This window comes from Gobio gobio (genome assembly GCF_949357685.1).
Source record: "Gobio gobio genome assembly, chromosome: 3".
NCBI lineage: Eukaryota > Metazoa > Chordata > Actinopteri > Cypriniformes > Gobionidae > Gobio > Gobio gobio.
The window spans coordinates 55876368-55901533 of NC_137099.1; the positions used below are offsets into that span (position 1 = coordinate 55876368).

Sequence of the window (25166 nt, forward strand, 5' to 3'; positions counted from 1 at the left end):
ACACTTATTGTTTCTCCCCCGACACAAAGCCTTAAAATCCCCTTATTAAAACCTCTCCTTTTAGCGTGATCGTCCAAATTAGCCCAATTTAGCGATGACTTGATGAGTGGCTATCAGCGTTTCTACCTAAAAAAAAGTCATGAAAAAAACTGTTGTCGAGTGATTGGGGCTAAACCGCTAAACGCACATGATCATTGTCTTAAAAGGTGAGTTAAAGATATAAATATAATAATGTAGACACTTATTCATGTGTTTCTTCTTGATGTGAGTTTTTTTAATGATTTAGTTTAATGATTATGAACACAAGGTTAACCATAGAAAACCTAATTTATTGCATTAATACTATCAATTGAACTAAAGCTAGCATGGAGGAAGCCTATGTATAATTACAAACTAAAGTCGCTGTGACTGTTTTCAATTTTAAAGTAGGCTAAGCACTCAAATAAGCCTAAATGTGTGTGAACGCGACAGCTCTCTGACAGACACGATGTTTTATGTCAGTGTCTGAATTCCCCGCTTCATTTCATTCACTCCTTGCTTATAGTGCACTCAACTGCCATGCACTTTACAGGGATTAGAGAATTATTAAACAAGTGAGCGATTTCGGACACAGCAACAGAGTCGACACCGAGAATCGATTCCTGTGCTGGAGTCGACCCCTATACTCTGGGGCTATTCAGAGTCGAGGAATCGACTCTTTTGGAGACGACTCCCCATCACTACTATCGAGACTGCGTCCTTCCTAGTCCTTGAGGTTTTTGTAGGCTAGTGTCCTCCTTAGCAATTAAATACTAGAATGAGACGATCTAGTAGGCAAGTGTGCATGCTTACGTAACACATGTTCCCAACCCCAGTGATGGCGCGTTTTAACGGTCATCAATATCGTAAATCCTGCAAAGTTTTTTTTATATATATATATATATATATTTTTTTTAAATGTACTTTAGGTAGGCTACATTTATAACACGAATACTTTGTATTTGATTACTTTTGCATCAAATTACAAAAAAACAAGTTACTGCACAACCAGCGCAATGTCATAAGGACTACCGGCACGGCAGGTTTGAATAACTTAAGAAATCACCAAGATTAAACATGTCAAGTAATTATATGTCCAGCCTGCCTGCCATAGAGCGTGAAAGATACATCCAAAAACTTAATTTGGTCAATTTAAAAAGCATGTCCCTTCATTCTCCCAGCGTCAAATTGGTGTAACAACCTCACCCAGTGGCTAGCGGCTATGGCTAGCGGTGTCTTACCAGGACATTTACTCGTACCTCATCGAATCACCAGATAAGCCAGTGAATGATTTAACTTTTAAGTCGTTTTTGAATCATGATCGAAGTACGGATGATGCTATCGAAAGTTAAGCCAGGCTAGTATGGCTGTACAGAAAAGTGCACTCAGTGCTCTAAATATAAAGACAATATATTTAAAGATGTTTACTTGCAAAAACGAAGTTAAATCATTCACTTGTTTCACCAATTTGACGGTGGGAGAATGAAGGGACGTGTTTTTAAATTGACCAAATTAAGCGTGGATGTATCTTTCACGTTCTATGGCAGGCTGGACATATAATTAATTGACATGTATAATCTGAGTGATTTCTTAAGTTATTCAAGCCTGCCGGGTGTGTAGGTACGGACGTTGTTTTGTGCCACTATTTTGTATTGAAGTCTATGGGAAGTCTAGTCTATTTTCCCCTAAAAGGGGGAGTTGACGAAATTGACAGTTAAGTTCCCGGATGTGCCGGTGGTCCGTATGGGAGTGATGGTAAAAATTTAACATTTTCTCTCTTTTGACTGCTGTTATCAATCTCACCCTTTTTTTTTCCCTCTCTTTGTGAAAGTTGTGAATTCACTATTGTGGCGTTTTTCTTTTGCTATTTGAGCAAATGGGGACATAAAAAATATACATTTAATGTATTCTTTCATTCACCGCTATAAAGTTAACCCAACTATACGACTTCCACTGAGAAACCCAGAAATGTGAAAAGGGTCTATTGTGGAAAAATACTTTGTATTACAAATCTTTATATGAACTGGCTTTCTATTAATGCAATGACAACCGTCTGCGGTCTTCCAGTGGCTTACATTATTGTCAGTTTAGTGTTACTGATAAATGTACAGCAAAACAAAAGATAACATCTATGCGTTTTCCACCCGTTTATTTTTGTGGATTTAAATGTGTGCAAAGGATTGTGGGTGATTTAAAGGGTTAGTTCACCCAAAAATGAAAATTCTGTCATTAATTACTCACCCTCATGTCGTTCGACACCCGTCAGACCTTCATGGATTCCCGAACGCTGGCGCTACGTCATATTCTCGCGCATGCGTCGTGGGGGCACACACGGAAGACAATAACAAGTTGGATAAAGGTGTTATTTTGATTTTTTTTTGCGCACAAAAACTATTGTCGTCGCATCGTAAAATTATTGTAGAGTCACTGTGGTGAGATAGACTTTGTAACAACGTTTTAAGTGCCTTTTATGGGTCTTGGGAGTGTGAATGTACTGAATGCCAATGGAGGCCTATCTGAAGCCTTTCTCAGCCATCAGCTTTCAACAAAAATATCTTCATTTGTGTTCTGAAGATGAACGGAGGTCTTACGGGTGTCGAACGACATGAGGGTGAGTAATTAATGACAGGATTTTCATTTTTGGGTGAACTAACCCTTTAAGGCCGCGAAGGAAAGTAAAAAGTGTAACGCCTCTCGCAATTCAAAACATTGTATAACTTACTGTCTGCTGTAAGTTGAATACGGAAGGTGGCGCTTTTTTGGGCTTCACATTTTGGGCTGCCATTATAAAGCTTGGATTAGCCAGGACATTTTTAATATAACTCTGATTGTGTTCGTCTGAAAGGCGAATGTCATATACACCTAGGATGACTTGAGGGGGAGTAAATCATGGGATAATTTTCTTCTCTTTTTTGGGGGGGTGAACCATCCCTTTAAGGCTGACTCGCCCATTTTTAGCCAACCAACCAATTACTACTTGATGTTGGGAGCGATCTTGCTGGAGTATCTATTCAACATTTTCAACGATTGGAAAGGTATATTGGGGCTGTTCTATGAATACATTTAAAAACTAATAAGAGCATTTTGAATTCAATTGTGAATGATACAGGCAGCCATAAAGGGATCAGAGTGTTGGAGTAATGTGATTTCTAATTTTAGAGTGAGTTAACTTTCGTGCAGCTGCATTCTGAACACTTTAAGTGTTTAATAGAGCTCTTTGGTAAGTCTATACTTAACAAATGCATGAACACGTTTCTCATTGTCAGAAGGGGAGAGAATACTTTGGAGATATTTCTGAGAGTATTCTATTTCATTTTTAATCTGAATGTAAGCTTGATAAAATAGCATTTGCATCAAATATGGCGTCTTGAAATTGCCACCAGGAACTTGCCATTTGTAGGGACGTTCCTAATGAAAGTGAACAACTGAATCCCTTTACGAATAAGGTCCCTTTCACAAGTCCATTGAAGGGAACATGGTCACTTCAAGGAAGTAATTTAATAATTTATGGCCATGTTCACTTCCGATTGGAATTTTCCCATACTCTCGAGTAAATATTTATTTTGAATAAGAAATTATTACTTCACAACCTCTAAAAAAGTAGATTCTATATGTGTGTTTTAATGAATGTAATCTGGATACTACGTCCACCATGTTGTCATTATCATGTGACCTACCAGCGTCAGGCGTGTTGCTTTACTGCCATTCACAAATCCTCTCCAGTAGGCCACTGATGTGGGATTGAGTACTGTGAATTCAGACATACTTCTTTTGTCACATACTGTTTTTCGCCTACTATATAGTAGGGAAGAGGCCTATGTGATTTTGGATGCAGCCATTGTTTCTCCCCCCTCCCCCATAGATGATCCAAAATCTGCAGGTTTAATTATTTTAATTTACATGACAAACATGGACACAGCAGAACTTTATTAGGATAAATACAAAACACAGAGTGCTTAACTGTGAAACGACAAAGACAAGTTTCACATATAAGGGGACAAACCTGTTTCAGATGTTTCATTTTATCCATGATTACAAATCTGTGAACATATGATTCCAATATACTGAACTTCACACTGAATATGACACGGAAATCCCATCCTTAGTGCTGCTCCTCCCTATGGAGCTGACAGATAATTATACAGTAATGGGGTTTGGCTAGACTTTGAACTTCAGATGCTCATTCAGGTCATCGTGTGTGTGTTGCAAATGCCCTCTGTTGCCCTACAACGATGGTGCAAAGGTCACAACTCGCTTGAACAAACAGCATACAAATGTAGTAATAAAACATCTAATATGGTCGTTTGCTAGTGTAATTGGCAAGCAGCATCAAAACAGCAGCTTCCTGAGAATAGGGAGGTTTAATGCAATAGGAATCAAACAGCTCAGTTCTGCTTTTCCCAAACACAAATACAGGCATAAATAAAAGCAACAATATAACATTTAAAAAAAATTATAAACCCATACGTCTCTAGCTCATTCTTGTTATGAAAATACACCCTGATTTCTCACAGTGCATCATATTTTGCTCATTGCGAGTAAAGGCAAAACTGTGTAAATGCAGCTCAATCCCTCTGAGACGTTTAAAGGAACACGCCACTATTTTTGAAAATAGGCTCATTTTCCAACTCCCCTAGAGTTAAACAGTTGAGTTTTACGTTTTTTCGAATCCATTCAGCATAGATTAGCATAGCTTAGCATAGATCATTGAATCTGATTAGAACGTTAGCATCTCGTTTAGAGTTTCGATATTTTTCCTATTTAAAACTTGACTTTTCTGTAGTTACATCGTGTTCTAAGACCGACGGAAAATGAAAGTTGTGATTTTCTAGGCCGATATGGCTAGGAACTATTCTCTCATTCCTGCGTAATAATCAATGAACTTTAAGCCGTACCATGAGTGCAGCTGTGCAATGATATTACTCAGCGCCTGAAAATAGGCTACCTTACGTCAACATAACCAACGTGACAACCTGCTTACACAGGGAGCGCTGGGGACTATTTTCACGCGCTGTGTAATATCATAATACGCCACACAGTTCCTTGATTACTACGCAGGAATGAGAGTATAGTTCCTAGCCATATCGGCCTAGAAAATCACAACTTTTCATTTTCCGTCGGTCTTCGTACACGATGTAACTACAGAAGTTTTTGAGCGAGATGCTAACGGTCTAATCAGATTCAATGATCTATGCTAAGCTATGCTAAAAGTGCTACCACCAGACCCGGAGATTGGCTGAATGGAGTCGAAAACGATAAAACTCAACTGTTTAACTCTAGGGCAGTTGGAAAATGAGCCTATTTTATTTATTTTTAAATAGCGGAGTGCTCCTTTAATGCACACAATGTCTTTTTTTAATACACTTCCTGGTCTCCTTGTGAATGATTCATCGGTTCACATTATTCCAAAGAAAGGAAATCTTCACTGTTAAGTTCCGCGTGTGTTTTTGTTGTTGTTTTCTTTCTCTCTCTCTCTGTCTCACCTATTTGCTATCTTGCTCTCAGGTTTCCTGTGAAAGGCTATGGCAGCTGTCAATCATCGTTAGGGCGTTCCTTCGGCATCCAATCCGCTGCCGGTCCGCGGGTTTAAAAGCATTGCAGCGTGCCTTGTTTGGGCAGGGCAGCGTGGGCATCGTGTGTTTGTTTGCTTAGTTTTTCGTTCAATTTATTCACGAGTGTTAGTCATGTGTTTGTCGTTGATCTGAGTTGGCCGCTCTTTGTCGGGGGGGCATACATGGTACCCGCAGTGATTTCAAATGTTAGACACACTAGGTAAGGAATGTGTGCCACCCCTTTTAGTTTTGTTTTCTTAGTTCTTAGTGCGTCATATGCGCAGAAGATTTCTGTTTAATTTTCACTTTTTTTTTTGTTAGGTTCGAGGGATTGGGGTTAGCTTTAGCATCATTAATTGGTTTCACGTGGAACGTAACATTCACAATCTTTCTTCAAAATATAACTTGCTCCGCCCCAACTTCCCTTTCAGGCGCCTCCTCAATTTTAAACCAACCTTACATTGTTTTTTATTTTATTTGAATACACCACTTTCCGGAAGTTAGATGGGTTACGGATGCCATTTCTTGCACGGCCGTTGTCGTGTCGCACCGCAACAGCTTAGCTCTGTCTACACTCAGAAAAAGTTAGCGTGTGTAAGCAATAGAACGGGACATCAGTTTCCTCCTCGCAATGCATCCAATATAGACAGAATTACTGATTATAACGGGTTCTATTTGATTTTTTTGCGTCGCTTTTTGTCCTTCGTGTCTGGTGTAGACACAATGCTACAGTTCCCTTTAGGGTCATTTATCCAAGACCAGATCTTTATCATGTCCTGTGGGCTCCTGGGATGGACCAGAATCAAACTTTTGTAAGCACATGAATTCTCTCTGTTCTTCTGCTCAATGTCAAAGGTCTTGAAGCCCATGTGTTTCTCCGGTACCAGTCCCAGTCTCTGCAAACACATCCCTGTGTACACGTCGTCAATCGGGTACAGCGTGACCAGACGAGAGATCGTTCTTAGCCGCAGTCCCAAATTACCCGAATACAGGTAGCCTCCGCCACCGGCGTATGGGGGGTAACCCCCCAGAAACACGCTCTCGGGGATGTAATACTTGAGGTTTTTGCTCCGGTGTGGTCCGGCATTGCTGATCACGTCCCCAATAAAAAGGTCCTTTGTGCTGGATATCGAAAAGTTGCCTAGGTAGGTTAGAATATGGTGCGTGTTGACGAAAACGTCATCATCGCCTTTGAAGATATATTGGGCAGAAGCGCAATGTGTCCCAAACCACTCCAGAAAGAGGACCTCTTTCAAGGTGAGGTTGAAGAACGAATCTCGGTAATCCCACTGCAGGACGTCGCCGTACAACGCCGCTTCGTGCTTGACCATTTCCGACAAGTCCGGGAAGTGGTCCGTCGCAGTCGTGATGCCAAGTAGGAACACCGTGGCGATGCGTTGGCCATCGAGAATACCAGCACGACCCCATGATTGCCGGATGGCCTGCCGTCGGTCGAAATGTGGCGCAATGGATTTTATCACAAGCAAAAGGTACGGTGGTTCAGAACACACTTTGGGTGCGTCCGTTATCAAGCGATACGACCTACATCCCATGTACAATAGGAAATCCTGGAATCGCTGTGGTAGTGAACTGAAGTCTTCAATCTGTGTCATCACTCTGCTGTCTGGCCGGCAAACTCTTGTGCGATTCAGCCAATGCGGGATTCCCCGAAAGTCACGAGGGGGCTTGGTGCCATTTACAAGGGGCAGGTAGTAGATGTCGTCGAGGCGGTCCTGCTCACGATTCCAGAACGCCTCACTGATTTTCGACTTCTTCCAGAACAGCTTGGGTATCATTTTCTGTCGCTTGTGAATGGCCTGGTCCTGCCCATAGCTTCGGGACACTTCCATCACGATGTAGATGAGGAAATTGGCTAACATCAGCACTCCGAGCATCTTGGTCCTATTCCAGTTGCTGTCCATCCTGAAGATGCCCTTACCACCTGTAGACACAGAAGGAGATTCATTACTTATTGGGGAGTCAGTAAACAGAGGTGTGGATGGTCTACAGAAGAGGGTGGAGAAAGTGGGATATGGGCCAACCTCAATGGCCTGGAAAGTGGAGGAAGATGTTAGTTACGTTAGAAAGTCAGTAAGTATAGTATGGACTTCATCCCACAAACAGAATGTGTTAAAACCTCAACCATGAGAGTTATTCACAAAACCTTTACAGATTCAGTGCATTAAGACTTTTGGTAATAAATCTAATTTATTTCCACATTTGTAAGTGGCCCAGATCAGAATTGATATTCATGATTTTTAATTCATGCATTTACACCAAGGATGCTGATAACGTTTTAATGATTATTCGAATTCTGAGAATAGGGAAGTCCTCAACAATTTCTTTTTCTCCAGCTAATGAACTATAAAAACATTGAGTCAATCCGAATCGCATGAATTTTAAAGAGCTTGAGCATTCAAAGCAGCAGACGATGTAACTGCATTACGTGCAATAAAAGAAAAAGTCCTAAATAGAATCTTAAAGGGTTCTATCAGGTGCTTCATATATAGAACCCTTTAGGGGTTTCAATCATGGGATTCTTTTATGGATCTAGTTTTTATTAATACAATTATTTTTAATTCATTTTCAGTTTTCAATTTTATAAATTAAGCCACTCGTAAACATACTGTATCACTAGAAAAAATTTGGTAACATTTTAGTTTAGGGTTCAATTCTCACTATTAACTAGTTGCTTATTAGTATATTACTGGAATATTGGCTGTTTATTACTACTTATAAAGCACATATTAATGCTTTATTCTGCATGATCATATTGTACATCCCTTAAGCCTACCCCATACCTAAACGCTACAAAAACGACCTTACAAACAATTAATTATCAGTAAATTACTGTGTTCAGACCGCCACCGGCGAGAGCGTCAAAGTGACTGGAGGTCATTCATTTTCCGGTGAGCAGTGCCGTGTCTTAGATGGTGTGGGCGTCCAGGAACGTTGAAGTCAGGGTCACTTTATGGTTATGAGCTTTGACGCAGTTCGGCGGCAGCCAATCGGAATGTGGAAGTGCTCCGCTTGAGAGGATTCCAGAGAACGCATTCGTGTAAACTTTGGTTCTGACCGAACATTAGTTCCCATGCAAAATGAAACAACTTGATGATCGCAACACTATTTATAGGCAACATTTTTACTCCAGAACGCTTGTTTTTCAGTGGGAATGTAATGAATGGGCTCAAAACAACATTGCATTAAGGCTACACTCTAACCAGGACAGTTATTGTAATGAAGGCTGCACACAAATTAATGTTAATGTTAATTAAAGACCACGGCTAGTAAACGTCTCCTATAAACTGGCTTTTAATTGGTTTATTTCGTTAACAAATTATGCGTACAGCAATACGATGCGTACGAAAATCCACCCTTTAACAATTATAGTTATTTCGTAACTATAATTGTTAAAGGGCGGATTGCCGTACGCATCGATTTACGGCGAAAGAGTAACCCTTGAACCCTTGACGCATGCGTACTGATGAACGCAGAAGCACAGAGGATAGAGCAAAACAAAACACCAGTCATGAATTAGAGTCTAAAACGAGAATTTTTAAAGAGAAATGGCGGAGGATTCCGATACAAGAGAAGAGGGGCTTGAGTTTGTTGCCCAGAACTATCCACCAGAGGCATCAAAGCTTACGATGCTCCTGTACATCGCGACAGGGGTTACTCTTCTGCCGTAATTCGAATTGCGTACGGCTTTCCGCCGAAATTTAGTTATTTTAGTCTATAAAGTTTTAACGACTAGCACTTAACCCTGAACACAAAAGCCACACCACACAAATGGCTTTTAATTGGTTTATTTCGTTAGCAAACATGTAACTATAATTGTTAAGTTCTTACCATCAACACTTTTTTTTTACTTTCACATTTAAAAGATTTCCTGAGGTTAACTTACACCCTACTTGTGGTCAGTCTGCACAAATACCGATCAACATACTTGTTTGCTTTTGCGGCCCCTTTAAATAAAGTTTACAAGACCAAGCATTCGATCTACATCAGAGCGTCCACAAATCTTTCTACAGCGTTGCTGGCAGGGCAGCCACAGCGAATTTTGAAGCTCTCGCCAGGGGCGCTCTCAACGCACAGTTAGGAGTTTGAGACAAAAGTCGTAGATTATAGTGAATACATGAATGTGTTCCCCATACTAAAGTGTTACCAAAATTTAAATAACCCATTAAAGAACTCATTATTTCTCAATTGTAAGTCGCTTTGGATAAAAGCGTCTGCTAAATGAATAAATGCAAATGTAAACATGCAAGTATTATGCAATCATTGAAGACATCTCTCCTTATATAGAAACTTATTGGCATAAAGTGTTCTTTAAAATTGAGTCAGGAATCCTAGGTTTCTATAGAGAACACACCTGAACCCTTTTTCTAAGAGTTCTTTATCTTTATTATCGTTCTTGGTGTGAACTGGCCTGTATTGTCTTAATGCGGGTTCATGTTCTTATTATGTGCAGTTCGTTACATTGGTGCATGTTATTTCAAATAAAAACGTCTCTAAATCATTCTCCATGGCACAAACTGCTCTTATTTTTAATGATTTTCTTTTTGTTTCATTAAAATAATTTTTTTAGCTTTTTAACATATTTAGATAAAAACAGCATCAAATGTCTGAAAAAATGAATGTCCAATCGTGTTATGGGCCACATTTAAAACATCATTTAAACAACTGTACAAACAAACGGATTTGAGTAGATAACCAGAATTGAGCAATAAAGACATATGGTGTTAGTGGAGCACATTATTATACCTCAACCCAAGCAGCAGCAGCAGCATGCTCATGCAAAAACAGAAACTAACCACAACAGGTCAAAAGAGCTAATAGGAATGGTTCATCCAGAAATTAAACTTCTGTCATTATGTCACTCATGCCAATTGCAGCTCTTTTCTACATATCTCTTAAAATTAAAGGGAAGTTTGAGCAATGATGTCATAGTTCTTGGTTGCATGGTTGTTAAAGGTTCTTTGTGGAACCATCAATTCTAATATAGAACTTTTATTTTTAAGATTATATATTTACAATAACAGCACAATTAATGACTTTTAAAGCATTGTGCATGAAAAAACTCAATTTAAGTCTTGTTCGACACACAAAGCTGTCGAATGATTTCAAATCGCTCTTCTTCTGTGTACAACAACAACTTGAATGACACGAGGATGAGTAAAACAGGACAGAACGTTCATTTATGGATAAACTACTCTGCTAAAAAAACACAGATGTCAATAAAACGTTTAAGTAACGGTTGGTCCGTTACTCACAGCGAGGGCATCTGCAGGGCAAGTCTAGGGTGAGCTCCATGAGTGAATCCGGTGGGAAGCGTCCAGGGTTTCTCCTCCTGTGACTGTACCTGTACAGTAAGGGATGAACCTTCTGCATATCAGCCGATGTTTCATGCCAAACCCAAGGTCTCTCTCTATCGCAGTCTCCACACCATCTAACCCTTTCAACCTGTTTTCTTTCTTTTCCGCTCAAGCTTAGTTGTCAGTATCACCCTGAATTTCACATACGGTCACATGCTTCCTCCTCTCGTTCCTCAAACACATCATCATGTGTTCCTCATGACACCAATTACAGATGTGCAGCGTCAGACTCTTCCTAATCTCGTGTAGCTAGACGTTTGACTAAACGGCTCTGGTATGCAGTTCGTATCCCACTATCACAGGAAGAGTCAATCTAACTGCCATGCAAAGTGATCAATCGATAGTTTAGGGATGGTTTATGTAGTTGCGAGGCAAAATAGTGGCCAAAATGAGCACAGACTCTGTGATGAGCCTCATGATATTCAGCCATTTTTAAAGATGGCATCAGCTTTTGTGCAATATCAAGCATCAAGTGGTGTGCCGTCGGAGACTAAACTCGAAAGCATTTTATTGCAGGACAACAGGTCCATTTTATGACTGCAATTTAGATCTTTTCACAGCATGACATCACCTACACTCCCGCAAAGAAAACTTTCCACACTATGACTCAGTGCTATCACTGCTCAACTTTTAACACTTTTGTTTTGCACAAGAGCTCATTAGCGGAGTCCAATCCAGACACAATCACATTCATCCCACTTCTTTACTGGCCACATGCATGTTCTGTGCAACATTAGGAGAGACTAACACAAAAGCGACTGAGCAACTGCTAGATTGGCAATGGGAAAAAATACAATATGCAATCACTTTGAATTTAATGTAAAGTGTCACACACCATTACAGTACATACATATTAATCTCTTAAAAGACATTTTTTTAAAGGTCCCATGGCATGGATTTTTTATTTTATAATGTATTCTGAGGTGTACTTATATTGTTAGTTTGATTTTTACATCATAAAATGTCATAATTTAGAAATACACGGCATTTTTTCTATACTGATGTTTGCCCTCTGGCTGAATGCCCTGTTTCAAGGGGCGTGTCTGCTGTGAGACTTCAGTAAAAACGCCCACTGTTGTGATTGGCTGACATCTTTGCATTTGAAATGAGTATTAGATCTTGTAGCGGAGGGGGCGTGGTTTAGCGAGGTCTACGAGGCACAAGCCTGCCAGAGAGACGGATGGACCTGAGTAGAGGGCTGCATTGGGATTGAGTCCCGCCGGGTCCCGCGGGACCCAACGTAAATCTCGCGGGAGCGGGCGGTTTGAATTTTGCTGCGGGCGGGAATGGGCGGCTAAAAAAAACACAGCGGGAATCGGCGGGATAGGGAGGTTGCCTAACGACATGATGGAGAAGATGTCAATAGATGATGTAGAAAAGAACCTCAAACGAGGTATTTACAGCACAAAAGCTAAGCAAGGAAAGTCTGACATTTGGCAGCTGGCAAATACATAGATACTTAATCATACCTCACCAAAAACGCTCAGCACTCCCTGCAGGTCAAGTTGACTGTTTGGTGTTTTTGACAAACAATACATAGAAGTTTAGTGAGTGGAAATGGATTGTTTCTAAATGTCTGTTTGCTATTTTGTGTTCACATTACGTTCTGTTGATGTTTTCTCAGGTTTCCTTTTCAGTCACGTTCGACGGAATTGGGATCTGTTTTTTGTTTCTCAATCTGGTTTTCTGTTTTCTGTTTTGCAAAGCAGTCTATTTTTATGTGCAAAGTTTTTGATAAAAACGAAATTATATTTGAATGTATTTGTCTTTTTTTTTTTTTTTACATGCAGGCCAGGGAAACGAAACAAACAACCCCATGAATCTCTTTAATAATATCAATACAAATACGTGTTTTTTTCCCCCTGCGGGACGGGAGAAGACACAAAATCAATGCATCTCTATTATTGTGCGGGAATAAATTCTCGGAGTTTTGCGGGTGCGGGCGGGAGTGGACATACATATTGCGGGAGCGGGCGGGAGTGTAACACATACGTTGCGGGAGCGGGCGGTAATGGTCAGAAATTAGGTGGGTGCGGGCGGGAGCGGGATGAAGAAAACAGTCCCGCGCAGGGCTCTAGACCTGAGTTCACTTCTCATCAGTTCTCTCAGCACGTCTCAGTTCAGTGAACTGTTGTAGTTACTAGCATATACTTCAGGTTATTTGTTTACTCGAGACGCGAGACGCAAACCGTTTAGAACTATTCAGTCCGATTTGGTGAACTGGTTCGACCGGTTCACTAAAAAGAACCGGTTCAAAAGAACGATTCGTTCGCGAACCGGACATCACTACTGGACCAGAGATGGTGCGATTGCTAACAAAGTTATATTGTAACTAGTGAGTTGTGAGAGCGCTGTCAGAGCAATTTTATTTTGTTTGTATCTGAGAGTTCTGAATAAACACAAGTCCCAGTCACGCCGAGTCCGTCTTCATCATTATTCTACCAACTTTGTAACACATGTAATGTACCATTACAGCTGTCGAGGTGAACGAGTTACAAGTGTTGATTATAGCATTATTTTGAGATATTTTATTATAATATGAAAAGCGTCAGTTTTTGGGGCTTGAGAATGCAAACTTTGAAATAGTTTTGAAACTATACCGTTATCATCTTCGTGTAAACTTAAAAAAACGTGAATCTGTGAGAATAGCGACAGCATGCACGTAAGAATTGCGTGTATAGTCTATAGGCACTCGCGTTTTAATACGTATGTGCTAGGGCTGCAACGCGTCGGCGGCACATTATTTACGTTCTAGAATGGAACAGAAGATCTAGAATAATGGCAGCTTCTGCTCCCGGGCATAGTGAAAATGATCATTTATCATATAAAGCCAGACCGCGACATTCAAAAGTGTGGGAGTTCTTTAAACAGAAGCCGAATAAAACTGTGCTTTGTTCGCTCTGTAACGCCGGTTTCACACTGCGCGCGTGGAGAGCGGGAGCTTTCACACTGCCAATCAGTGTTGCCAAGTCCCGTTTTTTTCCGCGGAATTGGGCTACTTCTACACTGTTGCCGCGGGCTGTGTCTCATGTCCGCGGGTTGAAGCGATCCCAACTATGTGATATTTAGCCCCGGGAATGAGAATTTTAGCAGGCAGCCCTGCAATAAAAACACACATATTTAACCCCCCGAACGCGATGTTTACCAGAGAACCTCCCCGAAACGCGATTGGGCTTGTTTTGGGCTAGTTTTGAGTAACGAATGGGTGGGGTTTGTTGTGATAACCTGGCAACCCTGCTGCCAGTGTTCTCTCCAGTGTTCTCTCGCGCAGCTGAACCGTGGCGCGTGTATTGCAACAGACGGTCACATTTTCCGGTGTTCTTCTCCGACCCCAGTACGTCTCGTGCTTTTATTTATTATGGACTGCATATATCTCCTGTTAATGCGACCTGGTTCCCCTCTGTCCCAAACACATCTGCATAATAACATGCTGTTTATAGGTAGTTTGCATGATTAAAGTAACATTAAAGTTAAGATATGCCTCTAGCTTTAATCATTTAAATGTGTCTTTGAAGTTTGGGCAAAAACTTCTGGCAGCTTTAGTCGTTGTTTATGCACATGTATATCTTCAAAATAGACGACTAGTTATACTATATTAAAACTATGCTGAAAGCTCCTGTGTGTGAACCTTTTGCATATAAATACAAGTGCATTTTCGTTTACTATTGACACAAATCAATAAGTAAATCATACTCAACTACTATAGTAAACAACTTTTCCTAATTAGGCCTACTCTGTATACATTTTATGATGAATAGTATCATTATATCTTATGTTTAAAAAGCTTCTTGTGTTCATATATTTCATTATAAAATGGCATACTATGTACACTACCCTTCCTGAATTACAATTAATATTGTCATCATTCATTGATTTCATGTTAAAATAATATACAAATTCACTACCCTCTTTGAAATACAATAATCAGTAAAAAAGAATCATAAGATTAATCCGGAAAAATAATCGTTAGATTAGTCGGCTAATCGAAAAAATAATCGTTAGATTAGTCGACAGAAAAAATTATCGTTAGTTGCAGCTCTAGTATGTGCGCAGGCGTGTAGCATTGAGTACACAGCGCAAACAAAGACACAACATGGCGGTAATCGAATGTAATCCAGTTTATTGTGGGGATAGCTGGCTAGCCTAGCCCGGATACCCTCACGCTTACCCCCTTCTGCTTAATCTCGCACCGCGTTTGGTGCCTCCGCTGTGGGCCAGATGCAGTACTGGGGGTCGGTGATGTTGAAGGCCGACCGGTCAGTGCAGCCCGAGCTTCGGTGTGCGTAAGGTTTATCTCTAAAGAGATGTGAGTCTGCCGATGTTGAGCAGAAACTCACGACTGTATGCACATTTTAGAACAGATAGACGCGACGAGGACATACAAAAACACTGACTCACAAGATAGAAAACACGAAAACACTGTTCTGTCGGGAGAGAGAGAAGCCGCAGTGTGTGCACGAATAATAAAGTTCTGTGTGAACTTGAATAATTAGCTACACATCAGAAATCACTGATCACAGATCAGAAGGAACTGAAAAAAGACGTCTGTTTTCATTTGTACATCCAAACACTGAGAAACTGCCAGCATTTACTAGTTCACAAGCCATGATCTCTCGAGGACAAACAAATATGGCGCTCGCATGGGTGTGCCAAATTCTCTGGGTGGAGGAAAGGGAGGTAACAATTCCTGTTATGACATCATAACAGGAAAATTCAAGATCAGCTCGTCTGAGCTGTCATTTTCTCAAAGGCAGAGAAAGACAGCCAGAACTCAGTTTACACCGATCAAAATTTCTAGCCACTTGGGGACAATATTCAGGCTAGGGGAACTCATAATAATGTTGAAAAACCTCATAAAATGAAAATTTCATGCCACGGGACCTTTAAACAAGTACTAAATTCTTTTGCGTAATTTGGCCGGCCATTTTGTAAAGAAAAACTACGCGCCTGCGCACATACGTATTCAAACGCAGAGTTGCGGCAGTTCTGCATGCTACTTGTAAACAAAGAAGCTGGCGAACAGCGGTCTTTCGAATCGGCTTTGGCCGCGACTCTGGAAGACTTGGAGTTAAAGGGTTAGTTCACCCAAAAATGAAAATTCTGTCATTAATTACTTACCCTCATGTCGTTCGACACCCGTAAGACCTCCGTTCATCTTCGGAACACAAATGAAGATATTTTAGTTGAAATCTGATTGGCACAATGCACGGTTCACTCTCAAGACCCTTAAAAGGTACTAAAGACGTTGTTACAAAGTCCATCTCACTACAGTGGTTCTACAATAACTTTATAAAGTGATGAGAATCGTTCTTGTCTGCAAAAAACCCTAAATAACGACTTAGTTATGACGATTTCAAAACACGGCGTCATGAAGCTTCGAAGCGTTATGAATCAGTGAGTCGAATCATGATTCGGATCGCATGTCAAACCGCCAAACTGCTGAAATTTGGCGATTCAAACCGCTGATTCGACTCGCTGATTCATAACGCTTCGAACCTTCATGATGCCGTGTTTTGAAATTGTCATCACTATATAAGTCGTTATTTAGGGTTTTTTTGCGCACAAAAACTATTCTCACGGATTCATAAAGTTATTGTAGAACCACTGTAGTGAGATGGACTTTGTAACGACGTCTTTAGTACCTTTTAAGGGTCTTGAGAGTGAACCGTGCCATTGTGCCAATGGAGGCCTTTCAGAGCCATCAGATTTCAACTAAAGTATCTTCATTTGTGTTCTGAAGATGAACGGAGGTCTGACGGGTGTCGAACGACATGAGGGTAAGTAATTAATGACAGAATTTTCATTTTTGGGTGAACTAACCCTTTAAGCTTTTCTTCGAGAAAAGAACAAAGAACGGCACTGAAGTCTCTGAAATGTGTTCAGAGTTTTGCCGACCGGATACGGCGTAAGTTTAATCTATCAACTAGCTCCACTTCATCTTCGTTTATCCCGCCCCTCGGATTGAGCCCTGCCAATGGTGAGTTCCCAGACCCAACATCTTGATGTGGGTCTAGCTTGTCAGGCTAAGCCAAAACAATCTCTTCTATTAATTTCCTATTATCACTGTAGCTGCTTTGAAGCAATCTGTATTATAAAAAGCGCTATATAAATGAAGGTGACTTGGACTTGACTTGTGATATCTGTAATAGAATGTGTAATAATTGCATTATTTTGGCAATGTACCGCCTGTTAATGCGCATGCAACGGAAGCTGCAATAGTCTTTTCTTCCCTATTGTGACGTATTTGAGTGAAACGGCTTCACAAACAAGAACAAATGAAGACTTCAGATGCAAAAGCCTCTAAGTCTGACGTTTTTCTTTAAAATTAGCATTTCAGTCAGGACCACTTAAGTAATAAACACCATAGACAAACTTTCAATCAACTTTTTATTGGCATATTTGGCTAAATTTACATTTGGCGATATGGCTCTGTTCGAAATCCTTTTCACCAGCTCCATGAAAAGGCAAGACAGGGAACAGCAGCAGCTTCTGGGGACAACCTCACATTTTTAGAGTGGGAGAGCAGCATAAATCCCCCCATTGAGAACAGACCATGCATCTAAAGCCACGTTTCCACGGACTTTGGGGTGGTACTCCAAAGTCGACTGCAGGAACCGGGGTCTAAATGAAGTTCCGGGTTAAAATGTCCTCAAAACGGCCCTGCTCGCGAGGTAGTACTTTTACAAAGTTCAGGAACTTTCGGGGGTGGGACTTGGGCGCTGAACATGCTGATTGGTTGAGCTCACCCAGCATTTTATTTCAATCTAAAAGTCAGTAGCGGTGAAGTAAGAGTTGTTCGCTATTTGAATCAACAATGAAGTTTAAAAAACACGACTGATGGGCAGACGGTGACGTTCAGGCTTTGTTAAGGGCATTTGCGGAAGACGAAATCCAGCGGGAACTGGAAAGTCGCGTGCGGTCCTACGTCACCGGACTTATCTTCACGATACTTTAGACCACGATGGAAACACAGACAGAAGCAGGTCTGGGGGAAAAAAGTTCCTGGAAAAAAAGTTCCTGGGACAAATTGTTCAGGGTAATTTCGGTGGAAACGGGGCTAATGACGACAGAATGACATTGACACAAGTTTAAGGAGGAGCTGGGGAGGAGGTGGGTTGCGAAGCAGTGTGCAGTGGAAGCAGACAAGCAGGCAGACTGAACTTAAGCAGCCTGATAAGACGTCCTGTTTGAGAGTTGCCAATTGAGTGCATAGAAATCGGATCAGCTGATAGCAGAGCTTGACTACGTGGCCTGCCTGAACTAACGCAGAATGCTTGATTTTTGTCAGGCTCCTATGTACATATAGGTTTCTACCCAAGTACCGGTACTTCTGAATGTGCTGAGGCTGGGAAATATAGCGGGTTTGAAGTGAAAGTATTTGATGAACGGAGACCATTCACTCATTTTTTTCTCTCTCATTTTTGAAGTGGCTCTTGCATTACAAGTCTTCAAATGTAGGGCAGGACTTGATTTGTCCATTGGGAATTGATTGGATCGTTGTGATTTACTGTTGGTCGATCGCATGTGAGTGACAGATTGTACCAACAGGTTGTTTACTCGGACGGTTTATTTGGATTAACTCAATTAAATTAATGGAAAAACTGTCTGAATCACTTTTGGCTTCTCACTCACACACTGAATCATTTCAACTGAATTCTGCTTGGTAAAACAGAAACATAACGAAGAAAACAACAACATTGCTATGAAAACGCTTAAAAGGAAAACATTTTGCTTTCCTTCAGATATTTGTCTTTTGCTGAAAACTGTGATTTTAAAGGTGTAGTCAACATCCTGGAGGCATAATGCTTATGTATACACTGTACTGTAAACAGCAATGAGTTGTGTACACACACATGTTGATACTCCTGTCATCACGAGGACTTTCCACAGGCGTCATGGTTTATTCGCTAAAGCTCAGGTAGCCTATTTTTTTAACAGTGTTGAAACTGTGCGAATGGTCCTTAAAGCAACAGTTCACCTAAACATGAAAATGTAAAAAAAAAATCTCCCTTGTGACATTCTAGATGCATATCTGGGGTTTTTTTTTTTCAACACACAAAAAGATACACTTTTTAAGATAGGCCTATATTTCTTTTCAATTTCTTTACAATGGAAAAAAAACAGGAAAAGTCAAAAGGACCAGGGCCCAAAAAAAAGTGATAAAAGCACCATGAATGTGGTCCATATCTCATCCACTTTATTCAGTCATATAATAGCTTTATGTGACTGAAATATTAAGTAAATATGTACAGAAAAAAGTCAAATATGGTGCAGGTTTGACATCATTAAAAAAATATTGTCATTTTCATTTTCAAATTTCATGACGTTTTCCAACATGCTTCATATTTCAAAAATTCTGGGTGTTTTTGTGTGCACATATGGGTCATACAGATTGTTATCATTGACTTAATTTGCGGGTGGGTCACTACTTTCTTTTTCTACAATTGTTATTGTAGCCTACATATGATATAGCATTGTCCCACACACTCCTGTTAATAGTTATGGCCTGGTTTCACAGAAAGGGTTTTGATAAAGCCCGGATTAGTCCTTAGTTAATTTGGAAATTTAAGTAGCTTTTATAAACATGCCTTAGAAAAAAAAAACATTACTGGTGTTAAAAACATTACTGGGGAATTTAAAATATGCTTTCAGTTAAATGCACAATATGTAATTTTCGCCTCTAGAGGTCGCTTATACAAAACACAGGCGTAGCTTGATGACGTATTATGCCTGTCCTGGTTAAAATAGCTTATTTCTCTGGATTTAAACATTGTTGGAAACATTTGGGATAATGTACACAAGTCAACAAAAAGTACACAAGTCAAAAGTACATAAGTCAACAAAATATATAACATTGTTCTTATGGTTGTTGGATACATATCTTACATTTTGTGCCTTTAAAACAGCTCAAACATGCATTTTAGTCCAGGACGAGCCTAAGCCTTGTCTGTGAAACCGGGGGGAAAATGTTATGGAATTTTTTTTTTTTTCCTTTTAGAGACTTGACATTAAGTAGTCACTGTAGATATCAAATGATCTGTGTGAAAAGTCTTTAATTGTACTTTTGTTTTGCACAAAACAAACAAACTCATACAGCTTTGGAAAGAGAAGACGTGAAAAACTAATGAGACAAGTTTAATTTTGGCAAACTATCCCTTTAAGGATTTGGCAGACAGACGATTAGACAGACGATTAGACAGACAGACAGACAGACAGACAGACAGACAGACAGACAGACAGACAGACAGACAGACAGACAGACAGATAGATAGATAGATAGATAGATAGATAGATAGATAGATAGATAGATAGATAGATAGATAGACAGATAAATAGATATATAGATAGACAGACAGACAAATAGACAGACAGACAGACGGACGGACAAATAGATTAGATAGACAGACAGATAGATAAACGATGGACGGACGGACGGACAAATAGATTAGATAGATGGATGGATGGATGGATGGATGGATGGATGGATAGATAGATGGACAAATAGATTAGATAGATAGATAGATAGATAGATAGATAGATAGATAGATAGATAGATAGACAGATAAATAGATATATAGATAGACAGACAGACAAATAGACAGACAGACAGACGGACGGACAAATAGATTAGATAGACAGACAGATAGATAAACGATGGACGGACGGACGGACAAATAGATTAGATAGATGGATGGATGGATGGATGGATGGATGGATGGATAGATAGATGGACAAATAGATTAGATAGATAGATAGATAGATAGATAGATAGATAGATAGACAAATAGATTAGATAGATAGATAGATAGATAGATAGATAGATAGATAGATAGATAGATAGATAGATAGATAGATAGATAGATAGATAGATAGATAGATAGATAGATAGATAGATAGATAGATAGATAGATGGACAAATAGATTAGATAGACAGAGATAGATAATAGACAGACAGACAGACAGACAGACAGACAGACAGATAGATAGATAGATAGATAGATAGATAGATAGATAGATAGATAGATAGATAGATAGATAGATAGATAGATAGATAGATAGATAGATGGTCAAATAGATTAGATAGACAGAGATAGATAATAGACAGACAGACAGACAGACAGACAGACAAATAGATTAGATAAACAGAAATAGATAATAGATAGATAGACAAATAGACAGACAGACAGACAGGATAGACAGACAGACAGACAGACAGACAGACAGACAGACAGATAGATAGATAGATAGATAGATAGATAGATAGATAGATAGATAGATAGATAGATAGATAGATAGATAGATAGATAGATAGATAGATATTAAAATGTGTATTCATTTCCGTTATTTATTGAAATGAATAATAATAATAAAACGATCAGGGTGGTAAAAGTGATTAACAGACATCCCAAAATAAAAACATTCATGTAGTAGGCTATATGCGATCATCATCGTTACTTTTTGTTTTTTATTAAATCGTTACATTCTATCTGTTTTGGCATTTTATAAGTCCTAACTCGTAAGTGTCTGATGATCGTGTGAATTCACCTGTGCGTGTAGGTGCAGCGGCGACTCTCACCTTTATAACAGCGGCGCACAACTCATGTTTCTTCAAAGAAGGGTCATTTTCTCCTCTTTTGCTCTTAGTCCACCGAGCGGAACTGCTGTTATTTATTTCTTTAGTGAACTTGAACGTCCCGTTTCCAGTTCGTAATCCATTCTAATCAGTCATCCAGAGAGCGGTAGCGCATGTAGACGAGGCAGGTCAGAGTCTCCTCTGCCTCACGCACGCTCAACCCCGCCAGCGCGAGCGCCTCCCTCGTGGATCCCCCTGACCACGGCCGCGCGCATGTGCACAGGTTTGGCTATGCCAGTTGTGTATAATCTCACAAATATAGTGAAACATGGAGAAAACGCTTTGCAATGCGCACAAATCATGTTTTGCTTTACATGCACTGATATCAACAGGTTTGGGGGTGGGGTTAGGGTTGGACTACATCACCGTTATAAACACCATGTGTCTGAAAGATGTGTGTGTGTGTGTGTGTGTGTGTGTGTGTGTGTGTGTGTTCCTCTGATGATGCCTAAAACTTGCCTCAGGGCAACAATCTTCACTTTGAAAGTTCATTATGCATATAATATATACACTTGAACTTATTTCACATTTGAACTAGAGGCTATTTCATATCTTTAACTCCTATTGTCGTGACCAGTTTGACATTTTGAACTCAAGTTTTAAAAAAATTAACAATGTAGCTAATCCAGTGTTTGTGAAGGTTATTTTCAAGTTGTGTTTACTTTGTTTAGTTGAGTTGACTCATGTTCTTAAAGCAGGTGAACTTTAATTTCTAAGTTTAACCAACTGGAAATATTTTATAGAAATGCCGAAAAATGGCCATTAAGGAAGGAATGACATTGAATTAAACATTGAAACACCATTATTGGTCACACTATATCAGTCATTCAGTCTGAAAAACATTTTATATTGATTTGTCTTCCATTAAAAACAGGATTCACTTGATTGGGAAAAACGTAGTTACCTAAAAGCATAGAATATGGATAACCATCATAAACAATATTGCAGTTATCATATGTTATTTATTTACACATTTCCCATTATTAAAGTATCTGTCATTTCAGTATCACTGTAAACAATTGTGTTGTGTTATGACAACATATCTTTTTACGTTGCTTTAACTCAAAAAAATAAGTTAAGCAATTTTCTATTTTTCTTTTAGAAGAACAAGATTCAACTCATTTTTTAAAGTCAAGTTAATGTAATTTAACCTGAAATGACTTAACCATCCAAGTTGATTGTACTTAAAAATTTAAGGAAGCAACATTTTTTTACAGTGTAGTATCTACCTTTACAACATAAAAATAAAGTAAAATTAAGTAATTTGTTAAAATTGCTGTTAGTAATATTAGTATTTCATAGGAACTCGAATATAACTAAAATTCGTGCATTTTTATTTTAGTAATGATATCAAATGTTTTTTTATGTTCTCCTCTCCTGATATTTGTTAATATCTCAACCCAACAGTATTCTATTCTACTCTATTCAGCACAATAAAACCCGGAGTGGCAGCATGAACAGTTGGTTCTGTCAGTATCAGGCTTGTAAAATGAACAAGTAAACTCATACGATGCTTTTCAAAGAGGGCCACAACTACACCCATTGTCTTCCCATCTGAATAATTAACCGGGCGTCCAGCAGCTCTTTGGCTGCTTAAAGCACACATTTGTTGTGAATGACAGAACGAGGACCATCTGCTTGAGGTCGAGCAGGAACAAAAGCGGACTGATGTGTTTGGTCTATGATAAACACACACCAGTCCCCGTCTGGTGCACGTCCAGATCTTCACACCTGTGCGACCGGAGACGCGTCTCAACCTGTTCACCTGATGGGTGTTAACTTGTCTTAAATATTTAAACAGATATCACGCTGCTTTGGTAAACAATGAGTCTCCAAACACGGACAAAAGAAAAAGAAAAGATAAAGGGGTGCACAGTGGCATCCAAAACTCGACATTAAAAGTCAGTGAATGATGTTTTTCCACCTCAGTAGGAAATTATTATATATTGAAAACAAAATTGTTATTTCCTATGCATTTCATTTCAATTTTTTTTACAATAAACACGGAATAAAAGTAAAATACAAACATTTGTGCATTTAAAACTAGCTATTTTTTGTGCTAAATATAAATGTTTACTACAAACAAATGGCATTTGTATCATAACGAGACACCAATTTTTATCCTAATCATGAACAACATGCCATTTATGGTTTTTAATATATGGGAACAGTATCTATTCTCAACATCATGACCTTTGCTCAAAAGCACAGCGGTGATAAAAATGGATCCTGCTACTAGTATATCTCTGTAAATCTCCTAGAACACTAAATTTGGCAATAAAAATTAACTCACATGCATCAAGATTTACAGGTCCATGTCAGGTCACCTGCACTGCCACTGCTCAGTCCTGGTTCGCCTAGCGTTCACATTGAGTCACTACTCAAAGGCATAGGGATATGTTCACAACTTGATTGGTCGGCTTTTATGGCATATACACTCACCTAAAGGTTTATTAGGAACACCATACTAATACTGTGTTTGACCCCCTTTCGCCTTCAGAACTGCCTTAATTCTACGTGGCATTGATTCAACAAGGTGCTGAAAGCATTCTTTAGAAATGTTGGCCCATATTGATAGGATAGCATCTTGCAGTTGATGGAGATTTGTGGGATGCACATCCAGGGCACGAAGCTCCCGTTCCACCACATCCCAAAGATGCTCTATTGGGTTGAGATCTGGTGACTGTGGGGCCATTTTAGTTCAGTGAACTCATTGTCATGTTCAAGAAACCAATTTGAAATGATTCGAGCTTTGTGACATGGAGCATTATCCTGCTGGAAGAAGCCATCAGAGGATGGGGACATGGTGGTCATAAAGGGATGGACATGGACAGAAACAATGCTCAGGTAGGCCGTGGCATTTAAACGATGCCCAATTGGCACTAAGGGGCCTAAAGTGTGCCAAGAAAACATCCCCCACACCATTACACCACCACCACCAGCCTGCACAGTGGTAACAAGGCATGATGGATCCATGTTCTCATTCTGTTTACGCCAAATTCTGACTCTACCATCTGAATGTCTCAACAGAAATCGAGACTCATCAGACCAGGCAACATTTTTCCAGTCTTCAACTGTCCAATTTTGGTGAGCTCATGCAAATTGTAGCCTCTTTTTCCTATTTGTAGTGGAGATGAGTGGTACCCGGTGGGGTCTTCTGCTGTTGTAGCCCATCCGCCTCAAGGTTGTGCGTGTTGTGGCTTCACAAATGCTTTGCTGCATACCTCGGTTGTAACGAGTGGTTATTTCAGTCAAAGTTGCTCTTCTATCAGCTTGAATCAGTCGGCCCATTCTCCTCTGACCTCTAGCATCAACAAGGCATTTTCGCCCACAGGACTGCCGCATACTGGATGTTTTTCCCTTTTCACACCATTCTTTAAACCCTAGAAATGGTTGTGTGTGAAAATCCCAGTAACTGAGCAGATTGTGAAATACTCAGACCGGCCAGTCTGGCACCAACAACCATGCCACGCTCAAAATTGCTTAAATCACCTTTCTTTCCCATTCTGACATTCAGTTTGGAGTTCAGGAGATTGTCTTGACCAGGACCACACCCCTAAATGCATTGAAGCAACTGCCATGTGATTG

General features: G+C 39.8%; 1 protein-coding gene across 2 annotated transcripts; it reads right to left on the reverse strand.

Moving 5' to 3' along the window:
- Positions 1–5829: 5829 nt before the first annotated feature.
- On the reverse strand, positions 5830–21908 carry b3gnt2a (UDP-GlcNAc:betaGal beta-1,3-N-acetylglucosaminyltransferase 2a). Of its 2 annotated transcripts, XM_079811547.1 has the most exons (3): positions 21522–21908; positions 10844–10932; positions 5830–7512 (listed from the first exon to the last, which is right to left on the reverse strand). In XM_079811547.1, the coding sequence occupies exons 2-3, from the start codon at positions 10881–10883 to the stop codon at positions 6242–6244; spliced, it is 1311 nt and encodes a 436-aa protein (XP_079667673.1). In that variant the 5' UTR covers positions 10884–10932; positions 21522–21908; the 3' UTR covers positions 5830–6241. The 2 variants fall into 2 exon arrangements, with proteins under 2 accessions (XP_079667673.1, XP_079667674.1); XM_079811548.1 differs by lacking the exon at positions 10844–10932 and having other exon boundaries at positions 5890–7512.
- Positions 21909–25166: the final 3258 nt, after the last annotated feature.

Excerpts from the sequence above, each read along its gene's own strand:
- b3gnt2a (XM_079811547.1), bottom strand. The coding sequence starts at position 10,883 with ATGGAGCTCACCCTAGACTTGCCCTGCAGATGCCCTCGCT. Across the intron at positions 7,513-10,843 it reads GCCCTGCAGATGCCCTCGCT|GTGGTAAGGGCATCTTCAGG; the intron begins GTGAGTAACGGA and ends CTGTGTCTACAG.